Below are 14,008 nucleotides of genomic sequence, written 5' to 3' on the forward strand. Positions count from 1 at the left end.
CACTGGCGAAAGGAGACGGGCAGCTCAGAGCAATCATCCGGACATACTGGGAGTCAGTGGGGTTGGTCACCATGGGAGATATTTGGCAGGATGGGACCATCATGGAGTTCGAAGAACTAGAGGCAGTGTCGGGATTGCACAGGGGTCAATATGTAACATATCACAGGATAGTGCAGGAGATCCGGAGTAGGTGGCCTGAAACTGCCTTGGCCGATGAACCGGACGCCACGGTGGAGATACTATACGACACATCGGAGGGCGGGCATGAGGTCTCTAGGTTGTACGAGATGTTGATGACAAAGGTTGGGAGTGATTTAGTGCACTTGAGACTGGAATGGGAAACAGAGTTGGGGGCCCCGATGGCAGATGGGTTGTGGGAGCGTGCCTTGGGGTATCATAAAAAAGTATCGAGGAATGCCAGGTTTAAGCAAATACAGCTTTATATAACGCACAGGGCATACATGACCCCCTTGAGAATATCCAAATTTCGGGACACTGGACGCCAGGCGTGCCCCAAGTGTGACGAGGAGAATGCAGACATGATACACATGTTCTGGGCGTGCCCAGTAATTGCAGGCTACTGGGGTGAAGTGGCGCAGAAGCTGGCAGGAAAGGGTATCACGCTCAAAGTGGATTCAGCCTGGGCTTGCTTACTGGGGGGATATCCCAGAGCGCGTAAACTCAGACATGTTGAGAAATTGAAAGATTTGGCTTATGTGCTTGCTAAACGTAGGATTGCCATGGGATGGAAGGAGTGTCATAAGCCACGAGTGGAGGTCTGGTGGAGGGATCTCCAAAAATGGGCGGAGGCCGAGACGGCGGTGTGGCGGGATACCAGTATTGCAGGGGAGGAGGAGGAAATGTGCTCCCTCGCGGCATGGAAATTGATGATAGCTGAGCTGTTTGGAACAGGGTTGGCTCAAATTGAACCTGAGAGCGACGACGCCCCTCCGCTCGCGGCGGATACCGATGGCGGACACCATACAGGCTCATAGGGGGGAGGGATGGGGATTGCAGTGCTTTTTGTTGTTAAATGTGTTTATTTATGTTCTGTTGTATTGTTGTTTGGTTTATATAAAATAAAAATATATTTTAAAAAAATTTTAAAAAAAAAAAGATATGTCCCTATTGCTAGCACTTGTTTATATGCTTTGATATCATGCTAGTCAAAAAGCACGAGACACTTTATATATTTGATAGGTGCTGACTTTGGCATGTGAAGTTCGAAAGCTTCACCAAACATAGAAATTACAGTACCATGTTAAAATATCATATGTGTTCTTATTATTACAGGCACATCCTGGTTCTAGACCTTTTTGGCACAGCCTCCAGAACCAGCATGTTTTTTATTAAATGCCTGTATTAGTTGTTCTATGTATTGATCATGTGTACTTGTTTCTAAATTGATTTATCTTGGCTGAATTATTGTTATCACATTGTGTTCTGATTGGCCACAATTTGATTTGTTTTATTGTGTACTGAATGGCATCTGCCGAATAAAGTAAAAATAGATAAATGTATCCCACTGTTCCAGCCTCAGTCTTGCTAAGGTAAATAAAGGGGCAAGCCCTAGGGGTTGGTTGTTTACACACTTTGAACAACTGGTACAGATTTCCAGTTGGCTGGAAAGGAAGAGTCTTTGGGCCAGTATATTACACTTCTTTTGAACAAAGAACTGCATTTTGCCTATTAAAACACAAATCCCGGAGGGGATACCAACTTTCAAGTCCTTGACAAGCTCATTCTGGAATGGCTCGGTGAGAATGAAGAAGCTAAGGTATATCTATTCAGCAGAGTCATGCTACTGTTACATGAAACACCAGGGCAGATGTATTATCACCCGAAAAACCTTCTTATCGAGTGGCCACCCATTGCTGACACTGCCAACATTTTGGAAACTATTATTTCAGAGCAGTTCCTAGAATCTCTCCCTTTCAACATATAATGATGGATTAGAAAACAACATTGATCTTTTTTGAAAGAAACCATCAACATCACCTCAGCCTTTCAGCAAGCAGGTGGGTATTGATCCACTTCAGTATGGACACCAAGAAGGGAATTTATAAAATTAGCACCACAGGGGGAAGCGTCTGGACGATTAGGTGGCTGGGAACGTGGATGGAATTCGCCGGTAACCACCCGCATTCACTCGGCTACCTATGTGCCTCCAATAATTGGCCCCAATGTTTTGCAGCCAGTTCCCTGTACCTCTTTATCACACCTTCCTGCCATCCTCTAAGTTCTATGAACCACTCCAGTCCCCCACAGTCTCCAGTGCCCATCAGCCTCCCGCTTACCTGGCTGCTCAATCTCTGTCTCACTTGATGCTCTTAAGCACATTCCTGAACAAGCCATGGAGATAGTGAGTAGACTTAGTTCTTTTGCTATTTCGTGTGGCCACCATCTTATTTTGCTATTTTATGGGAAATTCGGCATAACGTTCATCGTGGCTGCAATTTCCCATTAAAAAACTATTATCACCCCAGATAGAATCCCAGGGAGCCAACAGTGATAAGCCCTGCGTTCTGCATAAAAAGGCCAGTAATGGCCTTTGGTACATGGGTTAGGCTGGCAGGCCATTATTGGCATTGTTTGCTTTGAAATCCTGGGCTTATTGGTAAATATATATATTTATATAGTAGCTCACCTTCTACCTCTCTTCCGATAGAGACATCAGCGCCACAAAACTTATATGCCTGCCAACCTGTCCAGGATAATGGAACGTTATGTCTGCAGAGATCCTGAGAATTTGTGGTACAGTGTGAAAACATCTAATGAGGAACGTATGGAGATTGTGGCAATTTATAGATACCACTATCACACCTACCAAGAGGACTAACCGGTTTACCATAAGTATTTTGGACATGTATGATGGGAAAGAAACCCCAACGTATCCTCCATCCTCTGTACCTATATCCTCTGGTACCTATAACCCTGAAAATGACAACAACTGTTGGAAGTAGATCCCAAAGAAGAAACTGCTATACTCAACTTTGAGTCCTCACAGAAAAGCAGTGATTATTACAAAATATTTGTATAAATACATGGCAAGAGATTGGTGCCTCATTAGACTAAGGCAGAAACCGACAGCATTCATCCCCAAGTTGGGGAAACATAAAGTTATGAACAGGGAAGAAAACTATATATATATTTTTATTTTTTATTTTTATTTGTGTTTAATCAAAAAAAGATTTTTACAAAATATGTGTCGGCTGTTTTTTTTTAAGTGGTGTCCATCCTGGAAATTTCTCTGAAGGTCTTTCTAAAATGGGCCCTCTTGATTGGCTAAGGTCTCGGCAGGTTGATGGATTGAAGAATGTTGTAGGTTGCTAGTAACCACTGTGTCTTGTCGCTACCAATCAGTCGGGCCCAACACGTCGGTTCGTCCGAGAGAATGAAATCCGAGAAGATGTGTTTTAGATAATGTTCTCTTATATGTTGGTTGCTGGCACATTTTAGAAGTAGGTGTCGGATGGTTTCTTTTTCTGTTGTGTTGCAAAAGCGACACTGGTTGAAAGGGGACTTGCATCTGATGGCCAGGATCTCATTGGTTCAAGCAAATTTAACTGGGCACGTAAGAGCAAGTCTCTCCCCTTTTTGGTTGGACATTTTTTGATGTATTGTTGCAGCTCATTTAGTTTCTTTGTATTGGGCGGGAGATGTGATGTTAGTTTGTATTTTTCTGCTTCTTCCAGTGTGGCTATCCAATCTTGGTCTTTCAATTTTTCTATTTTTTTTTTTATAGGATTGTTCCCAGGTTACCAATTAATGTGTCTTCATCACACTCTATTGATTCCAGTATTTCAATGTTTTCTCTTTTCCAGATTGATAGCCTTTTGCTGCCATTTCTCTCCATTTCTTGGCTTATTAGGTTGTAAATTGACGGGGGTTTGCCATCTGACACTTCCTATACAACATCAATGTAGACTGTTTTACAGCTCCTTTTAAGGAGGGCAAGATTAGTTCTCGACGGATGGAAGCAGCTGGAGTGGAGTTTGGCAAACTGAGGACTTTCCTCCAAAATGTTGCTTCCAATTTTGGCCAGATGGTCGTCGGTAGGTTTAACATGGCGTCACTTCCGTATATTAATCTAGGCGTCACCTTCTTTTTATAGAATTCCAATACTGGGACCATAGAGTATCTGCCAAATTTCTTGTCTATGGCTCTGCCTTGTGCCGCCAGTTTGTTGACTTTGGATCTTAGTGAGTCTTGCATTGCACGATCTTGCTTTGTGGAGTCCAGGATAACCCCCAAGTATTTGAAATATAGAACTTTTTCAATGGGAGTTCCTTCGAGGGTTAAACATGTTTTTTCTCTCTTTCTTGTGGTTGCTTCAAGCGTCAAGAACTTTGTTTTTTTTCCCATTCATTTCCAAGTTGTTTCCCTGGATGTAACTTTGTAGATTTGTAAGTTGGCATTGTAGCCCAATCAGTGTATGATCTAGCAGAACTAGATCATCTGCATAGAGTAAGTTTGTGATTGCTGTTTTACATAGCTTTGGTGGAAATGTTCTTATTTCTGCATCTGAGCCTTGGATATCACCCATAAATGCCAGAAAGAGGGCCGGAGCCAACGGGCACCCTTGTTTTACACCTCGCGATGTCAGAATCGCGGCTGACAGTAGGTCCAGGCGAATTTGCATACTAGTGTCAGTATGGAGGGTTTTGATCGGGTCCAACAGGGCAGAAGGGCAGTCCCAGGCCTCAAGCTTTGACCACAGTCACAATCTTTCTACTCGATCAAAGGCCTGAGTGAGGTCGATGAATGCGATGAAGATTCGAGCCCCCCTTCCAAAACTTTGTTCTTTAGGACGTTCAATAGTAGATGCCTATGTTCTTCTTCAATCCCGTTTGAAATGGGTTTTCACAAGGTGTGTTTTGTGCCGAGCTCTTAAATTGATCTAGTAGCAGGGAGCCAAATACATTCCCCATTACGTCCAGTAGCGCAATCGGTCGATAGTTTGCCGGGTCTTTTCTGTTGCCTTTCTTAAATATTGGGACCTCTGTTGCTGACCTCCATGATGGCGGGATGGTTTTCAAGTCCGCGTATCTCCCAAAGATTTTACTAAGGAGGCTCGCCCATTCGTTAGGTCGCGTCTTTAGGTCAACATTGGTGATTCCATCTGGTCCGGAAGCTCTGGGAGTTCTTCAGGGACTTGATACGGTCTAATATCTCGGTTTGGTCATCCTCTCTTACCCAAGGTGAAGGTTCCCCTCTAGTGCAGAAGGTTGTTGTAGTTGTTGTAGTTTGGAACAAGGTCTTAAAATGCATTATCCAAGTGTGTTCGCCCATGTTGTTTGTTGTAGAGTTTTCTGAACCCTTAAATGTTGTTCCCAAAAGGCTCCAAAATTCTCTTGCTTTGTTGCCGCTTATGGTATTTAAGATATTTTCGGAGTCCTGTTGGTAGAGGTTCAACCAATGAGTTTTAACCCAGGATTTGTAAAGCTTTGAGGCGGCTTCTGCCTCTTTGAATGCTGACGGAGTTGCAATGATTTTTGCCCTACGTTGGATTTACTCAGTTCTCGTCGCTTATCTACCAAGATTTTGTCGAACACGTGTCTCGGTTGCTCTCTGAAGGTCTGCTTCAAGGTCGAGGTCTTCTTGTAAGTTGTTAGTAATGGTAAATAGTCTGTTTTGTTTGGGCAGTTTGTGTTGGTCATGATGTTAAATCTACTTTCCAGCTCTTTAATTGATGTAGCCGACAGTTTTACTCTGTTTCCCTGTGCGTTGCTGTCGATCTGAGCTTTCATGTGGTCTCTAGGTGGAGATGTTGAGCACCAAGTAGTTTAGAGGGGGTTGTGATCGCTGGCATTTACTCTGGTGACTTCGAAAGATTTGGTCACTGACAGTATTGATTTTGATACAAATATGTAGTAGAGCGTGGCCTTGGTGTCGTTTCTCTTCCACAACGGTGGGCGGTTTAAGTCTGGGACGGCCTCGTCCAAGTTGTGTAGGTTTCTTGAATCCATCAACCGTATCCACAGTTTCCCACGCTGCCCTGCGACAGTTTTGTTAGCTTGACCATATTCGGCTCCTGTTGTTGGTAGACAAGTAGCGTTGAGATCGCTGCATATCAAAAAGTGGTGTGCCCGGTGCCTGCGAGGGCCTCATCTATTGCTTCTTCTACCATTTCCAAGTAGACAGTTGTGTCCATGGTAGCCGGGTTCCGGTACGTATTTGCTATTATTAGTGTTGTTTTTTCCTACGTGGACTTCTTCTTTCCTTGGTATGTCCATGATGCTTTGACGATCAGAATGGCTTGGTTGCTGATCAGTGTCTGTTCCAGTTGGATCCCACATCCATTCCTACAAGCGATCAACAGCCCAGATGACGGCTGTCCTAACAGGCCTTTTTTTTGCTGGACCAGCACTAGCTCGTACCCTCGCATCGAAGGGTGCTCTGTCAGCCAGGTCTCCTAGAGGCATATTATGTCGTAAGTCCGGATGTCCATATCGCCGGGGGTTAGCAGGTGAGAATACCCTCTCGTGTTCCATGAGCACATCCTAACAGTTTGATCTAGATGGTTAGGGCGATGATTTTCTTGGTCAGTGTACTCAAGGTCGGTGGATTGCTATTTTTGTTTCTGTGACATTAGGGCTTTTGGCAGCCAAGACCACAGCCCTTGCATTGGCACACATTTTTTTGATGCTTCACTATCTGTTTTTTGATTTGGTACCGTTTGTGAGATGGATCTAGTGATGGTATAGTCTCTTTTTGTTTCCCTTTCTTTTCCAGGCCTGCTATTGTTGTTTCGTTGATTATTTGTTGGCCGGCTTGTCAGGACTGGCATTGGTATCTCACGTTCCTTATTTATTGGCGTGGTGCGGTTGTTGTTTATCTTCTCGTGTTCTGGTGACCTGCCGCTTTCCTTCTCCTTATTACTGTGATTTTTGGTTGTCGCGTCCCCCCCGACGACTGGGTGTCTCGTAGGGATGTTTGCTAGAGCTGTGGTTGAGCGACTACTGCTGCTTCTTTTCGTCGTGGCTAGCTGGTCTCTTTGACGTACTGCCTGCTGGGTATACACTTAGCTCGTATCCCATCCCTAGAAGTTCATTTACATTGTCTCTGATGGTACACTTTAGTGTTTTTGAAGCAATGTATAGATGAGTTCTTGCTTTCCTATGTTTGTGGCTGGGCTCCACCACTAGGAGATCTTCTGACTTGATGTGGCCCAGATTTCGGATGTGTTTAAAGATTGTTAACACTGAATACCTGTTCAGTGTAATCCTGTCGTTGTTTTCTTCAAATTGCGTCAGTTTGATTATCCATTTAGCCTGCTCCCATTTTCTTGGTTTTTCATTGTAAATTTGGGTTCTGGATCTGTAATGCATGCCAGTTTCTCTTGTTTCCCTAAGTGTATGGTGGGACGCCGATTCGTTCTCTTTGCTCATGTTGATCTTATCTTTGCTGTGGTTCCGAGGGGGAGATGGGTTGTATGGGCTGTCTCTTTTACCAAGGTGGCCTTTGTGCTTTGGAGGAGTTTCGTATCTCTGACTCTTCTTAGTTTTTTCTTTTGAGTGGACGTGGTGCCTAGGTGAATTCCGTTGTTTCTACCTTCCAGCTCTTACAGTGGCCCGTTCGTCGAGAGCCCTCTTTGTTTCCCTTTTGGTTTCTTTTTCAGTTGCTTGCGACAGGTGTTTTTGGGTCACTTGCCTCAGAGTTTCTTGGTTCCAATTTACTCTTTTGTTAGTTCTTTTGCACCTGTCCTCAAGTGTTTGATGGTATCTCGCCCAGCTCTCATCCTTCTCACCTGAGTTGACCTCTGGTGTGTTAGTAGTTGTTTTTGTCGATGCTGTGGAATTTTGCTCCGTGGTTGATTGTGTCATCGATTGATCTGATAAGTGTTGACTTAGGTTCATCAGAGGCTCGTTTTCAAGAAAGTCGTTGATGGTTTTGGGTGACGAAACCTCATCACTTTTCGCATTCCCCGCTGTTTTGGTTGGCTGGAGGCTTAAAAAAGGCACTGGGGTTGATTTTTGCTCTTTGTTACTTCGCGCCTGAGTGAAAAATTGAAAAATTGGTTCTATCGTTTGAGTGCCTGATTTTTCCAGCGGAAGCATAGTTGATTTCATCCGAGTGGTTGTGGACGTGGTCAGTGCCTTTAGCGACCCACTCTGGGGATCTGCCGTATAATCGGCTATGCATGATTTCTCTGGGTTAACGCTTGATCGCCTTGTGGTTTCAGTGGCCAGTTGCACAATAGGTCCGTCGTTGTCTGTTTTATTTGCTGTTAAATCAATCGTTGTGATGGTTTGTGTTCCTGTTGTGTTACAGACCACCCCCTGTTCTAAGGAGCTGTTCCTGGCAGGACGCTGAGGTCTTTTGCCTTGATTCCAAACCCATGATGTAAGCTTCCAAGAAGATGACCTTGCTATGGATCATTGCTTGCAAAGTTGTATGGTCTTTTAAGGAGTCTGCCACTGCTTCATACAGCTTCATGAATGGCGCTAAAGCTATCGTCATGGCTGACATAATTGGAAGTAAATCTGTCTTTTTGTTGGGGGTCCTCAACGAGCTCGGCAACTTTTGCTGGGCTGAAGGTCTCCTCGTTGGGGAGTCATTTCTGGACGTTGTCGCGCTTGGGCGATGGCTTTTAGCGAGCCGATTTGTGTCCAGAGAACTTCTTCTGTTCATAGTCGCATCCGGAGAGGACTGGAGATGGTCGGACAGCCAGAAGCTTTGATGGGAATGCTGAGGATGCCTCCAACTTTCCACGGAGCGTTTAGCTGCCGAGTTAAGTGGAGTTTGTGAGTTCTCTAAGTTCGTGCCGTGGTCCAGCTCTCTCAGCTGTGGTGCAGGCGGGGAAGAGCCTCTTTTCTTGGACTCAGTTGTGAGGGAGTTGTTTTTAAGTTTGTTGTTTCCCGCGTCTGGCAATGAGTCCTGCTCCCTCTGGGGTGACAGTGGATTTTCTTCAGCTGTAGCCAATGGTCCTGGTTTCCCAAGATCGTTCCTCTCATTTAGATCTGGCTGTTTGATTGGCAGGGCAGGTGTGTTTTTGAGTATGTCATTTTCCACATCTGGCAACAAGTCCTGCTCCCTCTGGGGTAACGGTGGATTTTCTTCAGTTGTGGCCCGTGAGCCTGGTTTCCCAATCTCATTCCCTTTGTTTAGATCTGACTGTTTATTTGGCAGGGGATGTGGGTCGTTCAGTTCTACCAAAGCCTTTGCCACAGGCTGGGGGTGATTGAACACTGTGTCCCCCCTCTCTTGAAGTTCTTGGGGTTTTGTCACGCACTCCCTTTCTTCAGAACTCGGGAGCAGTGTTGAGTTCTGCGGGTATGTTATGCTGGGGTCCAGCCTACGTTGTTTCGAAAAAGGTAAACATTCTCTAATGGCCTCGAGTATTTCCATGTCGGATAGCTCAAGTGAGCGGTGTCTGTTTTCCGATCTGGAGCTTGCTCGTGCATGAAAGTAATTTGTCACAAAGTTCCTCGGAGGTGGCTCCTCAGTTCTTTTTGCCTGTTTTTCAGCAACCAAATGTGTGGTTGAATTTGGTACCAGTGGTTTTTTAGAACACTGGACATTTGTCTTGAGGTTGTTTTTTCGTTGGTTTTTCATGTTGATCCTTAACGTTTTCTTTGTTTTCAAGGATACTGAATCCGGCAATCTTTGTCTTTTCCTCGAGTTCGGGGCTATGATGGGAACCTCGGAGGCTGGTATTCTATTCAGCTCTCCTGTGTTGGTCAAAGTTGTTTCTGCAGCCATGTGAATCAGTGCCTCCACTTGTATTGGAGTTTGCCAAGGAGGCGTGGCCAGCTCCTGCAGGGCATCCGGAGCAGGCTCCTCAATCCCGGCCGCTCTCACCTCCGGTGCAACATGAGCAGGTTCGCCCTCATCCTCTGCGCTCCACCCATACCCCGGACACCCCCTCCTCCCCACATGGGCGGCGGCCCTCCTCCGAGAGCCGCCAGCGTGTGGCACAGGTTGCATTGGCGCTCTGTGCAGGGTGGATCCAAGTTGAGCGCCGGAGGTCGTTGCGGCTGGCCTGGCGGGAAGGTAAGTGGAAGCTGGTGGTTCTCTTGTTCCCTGTTTTTTTCCACCAGTGGAGGCGCCGGGGCTTGGGTGCCGCTCACTGATCCGAATATATGTACTGAGGTTGGAAAAGGTGGAACTGAGTCAGCCTCGTTGGGGTTGCTGAGGACAGGTCTCAGCTCTGGCGTGTTTGCGAGCACATCGGAATGGACAGTGGGTGTGTTTACACGCAGCCAGGAACTTCTTAATCGGCGGCCTTCCTCGTCTTCTTTAGTCGACGCATTTAGGTCCACTGGCCTGATGGCTCTGACAGCCATGACTGCAGGACTGCCACTCGTCGTCCACCCCAGGCCGCTCCGTGGCTAGGAGCCGGTTTTATGCTGTGGGTCCTCCCACAAGCACACAGCACAGAGTCACAATGGAAATGAGAGACAGACTCTCAAGGCAGGTCCACAGCGTTACAGGCTCAGCTCAGGACTGACACTCATCGTCCACTCCGTGATATATAAAACTATATATCCAAAAGCCAAGGTTGTCTTTGATATTGAGGGTAGAAAAATGCTATGCCGCAATATGGTCATACCACATATTCTCAAAGCAATCGATTTTGGAACAGTATTTCTCTGAGTGCAGACATAAAAGTCTTTTTAACACAATTAAATCTAAATGCCATATAACTTTAAATAATGCTAATGCAATGCCTTGGCTAAAGGATATTAATACATGTTTAAAAATGGCATCCAGCGCCTTTCTCATTGCTTTAGCCAGTCATCATCTATTTCAATGAATTTGACCCCTTAAGTATTATATCTATTTACAAGGAATCCAGGATGTTGCCCCTTGTGATTGGGCTGCAAAATTACTTTTTCCAAATCACTAATGGCTATGTTGGTTGGTTCATTGCTCACTGAGTGAGGTTAAGTTGACTCGCGTTGGGAACCGTAACAGTTAGGAGGCCCGCTGTAGCGGAGAACAGTGTTTTTGCACCTATAACAACGTAATCATATTTTCTATTCTTGTGTAGAGATGCATTGTCCCAGTCCTAAGCATGCTGGCCTTTAAAGATTGCAAACCAGCATGTATGTATTTTATTCTTTCAGCAGACCATAAAGTATGTGCAGATCTTCAAGTGTTACTCCCGACGCCATGTAAGTTATTACTCCTATGCCCCGGCTACTTGGTTCTCCCAATCGGCTTTTTGTAAACATTACTGTTTGGACCTGAGCTCCAAATCTGATTCTCAGTTTGTCCAGGCTGTGCTGAAAAACGTTTTTCAGTAGGGGGTTTCCATCCACCTGTAGTTCCTGTGAGGAGTGCTTGGGAATCTCCCATAAGTATGGAGGAAAGGGGACGGGACGCAGTAGTATAATAAGGTTACTCACTGTAGTGACCACCTTACTCCTAGTCCATAGTCCCCTTTCCTCCATGCGCCCGCCCGCCGTCCCCTCTAATAAGGTTCCTCTATTATTGCTTAAAGGTCTCTGACCTGGCGTTAGAAAAGGACTGATGGGCGATGTGCTGGGCGGAGCTAAGGAGGGTGGGGGTACGGCCGCGTGCGGTACCCCGCATAAAAAGAGAGGAAGGACACATTTTTTTTAAACAATTTGATGCTTTTTACAAAGTGCTCCGGTCCCGTCCCACAGGACGGAGGAATGTCCCATAAGTATGGAGGAAAGGGGACTATGGACTAGGAGTAAGGTGGTCACTACGGTGAGTAACCTTATTAAAACCAAAGATGGAAAATATACCTTGAGCAGGCATTGCCTCTCCACTCAATGCACTTGAAATGTTAAAAATGTCAATTTTGACATAAAATTATATTTATGTTACAAATATTTCTAGCTTTTGCTTATTTATTTTGTACTGCATCTTTATATACGAATTGTATTGATTGCTGTCCACAAATCCCAAAATGTTTGATTCTGACTGGCACACAAAGTTGTTTGACTTACATACGTACAAACCCATTGTTATTAATATATATATATGATTATAGTTTTTTTATACAGTGTTCATACGATATGTCCATCCCATCAGATCATTTACTGTTATACCCTTATTTAAACAATTGAGAAGTTATCCCTTTAAAAAGGGATGTTTCTTAGTTAGTGCTTAATTCTGCAATGCAATCATTTTCTGAAACCATTTTTTTTTTTAGATCCCCAAAGGCAAAACATGTCAGCCGATGTTCCAAGCATCTAAACCTGAAAAGCTGATATTATCCGAGTGTTCAACCACGCGGACATACAAACCGACGTACTGCGGCTTCTGCACAGACAAGAGATGCTGCACTCCCAACAAGTCCCGCATGATCACCGTGCAGTTCGACTGCCCCAACGAAGGCTCCTTCAAGTGGAAGATGATGTGGATCACCTCCTGTGTTTGTCAGAAAATGTGTACTGATCCCGGAGATATTTTTTCTGAACTTAAATTTGCTTGACTTGTCCATTTATGTGCTACCTCTGTGTACCACATCACAACATGCTACCTGATGTCAAAACTCCAGATATGTGAACGGTCTCTGCACACCCAATATTTTGTGTAAAATGGAAAAGGAGAACAAAAGGAACAGCACTTTAAAAGGCTTAAGGAGTATGTACTATGCATACACGTTGAAGAGCGTATCCAACAAAGGCCAGGGAAGGCATTACTGCAATACAGGTTTTCATACCAACCCTTGCTAGTCTTTGCACAAAGGCCAGAGTCTGAACAGTTCATGAAATATTGGCGTATTCTGCATATAGATGTCCCACCTTTCCCCACATTTTATTGTATTGGGCTTGTAAAGAGCAAATGCCAATAAAGCTGGTTCAAAGTGCTGACTGAAAAAGGGAGTTGGGGAGTCATGGTAAGGGAAACAGTCCAGCAAAGAAACAGGTTTCAGGGTGTCAGCAGTCCTGAGTAGGTGTATGTATCCGTCTCCTATGCATGCTCTTGTAGTCCAGTTCCAAGTGGAGAAGAAGGGTTGAGGTTTAACTGCACAGATTCCTACCTCCACAACACTGTACTTCAGAGTGTGACACAGTGCCATGTTTTGGATTTCAGATCATGGCAGCTGGCTGGCTTGCAGTTTTACCTATACCATCAGCCCAGCCCAGAATTGTAAGGTCACCAAAATTATATGCCTCACAAAGGACAGACTTTGTGGAAAAGTTGATGATGCATAATAATAAATATTGATACCAGGTAGAGCTAAATTGAAAAACAGCAGAAGTCCACACCTTTGTGGAACTCTCCCGTCCCCTGCACGCCCAATTAATATTGTATAAACAAACAAATATTCAATGTTTAGTAAATCTTATTTAATAATATCACTTGGTACTCAATTATTAGTACAAATAACACTAGATAGGTTTGTATAAATCACAGTGGTTACAAAACAGTTAAAGGAAGTTACCAGCAGTGACATAGGTATAATGTTTGCTGCCACAGCACCCCCTAAACGATTTTCATGCCTCGTTCCCATCCACAAAGAGTCAAGCTGGTTCGGTTACGTGGCGGTCAGGGTACATGCAATAATGTAGCGCTCAAATTTAATATTAAAGTATAGTACCTACGCAGTCCATACAACATCTAGAAATAATAATACAGTAAAAACATCCCTTTGTTCGGAAAAATGATAAATAAATGTATTTAACAAAGATTAGTAAAAACGTTGAAAAAAAAGCACAACTATCAATAAAAACTGTAAACCTATACTTTTTAGAAAACGTATACAATAGAATTCTTTTTTTATTATCTCCTGATTTACTTTTGTGGGGCACCACCAGATAATTGAATTGTTTAGGAAATATTTATTTTTGAGATAAAAGGACAACAAAATGTTCAAAGACACTCCTTGTTTTTTATAATTCTGGTCTAATGCAAAACTTTATTTTGTACTCAGTCTTAGTGTAGGTCCACTGTGTACAAACCAGCTTCCTACTTTTAAGAAGTAAAAAATGATTAGTGCCTTTTTTTTAAATGGGTTAAGAAATGTATAAGAAACAAAACACAGGGCCTCATCACGAGTTGAGCTGTAGCCCTTAAATGCGGC

The 14,008-nt window shown here is 44.2% G+C and overlaps 1 protein-coding gene across 1 annotated transcript in view; it reads left to right on the forward strand.

Annotated features, from left to right (window-relative positions):
* CCN6 (cellular communication network factor 6) overlaps window positions 1–12,791 on the forward strand; it is a 245,756-nt gene extending 232,965 nt beyond the window's left edge. The window contains exon 5 of the mRNA XM_069607851.1: window positions 12,131–12,791. Coding sequence (XP_069463952.1) covers window positions 12,131–12,412 — 282 coding nt within the window. The 3' untranslated portion in view covers window positions 12,413–12,791. The remainder of the gene's footprint in view (window positions 1–12,130) is intronic.
* The last annotated feature ends 1,217 nt before the right edge of the window (window positions 12,792–14,008 follow it).

Source organism: Ambystoma mexicanum, chromosome 4q (genome assembly GCF_040938575.1).
Source record: "Ambystoma mexicanum isolate Mex_15411 chromosome 4q, UKY_AmexF1_1, whole genome shotgun sequence".
In the NCBI taxonomy this organism is placed as follows: domain Eukaryota; kingdom Metazoa; phylum Chordata; class Amphibia; order Caudata; family Ambystomatidae; genus Ambystoma; species Ambystoma mexicanum.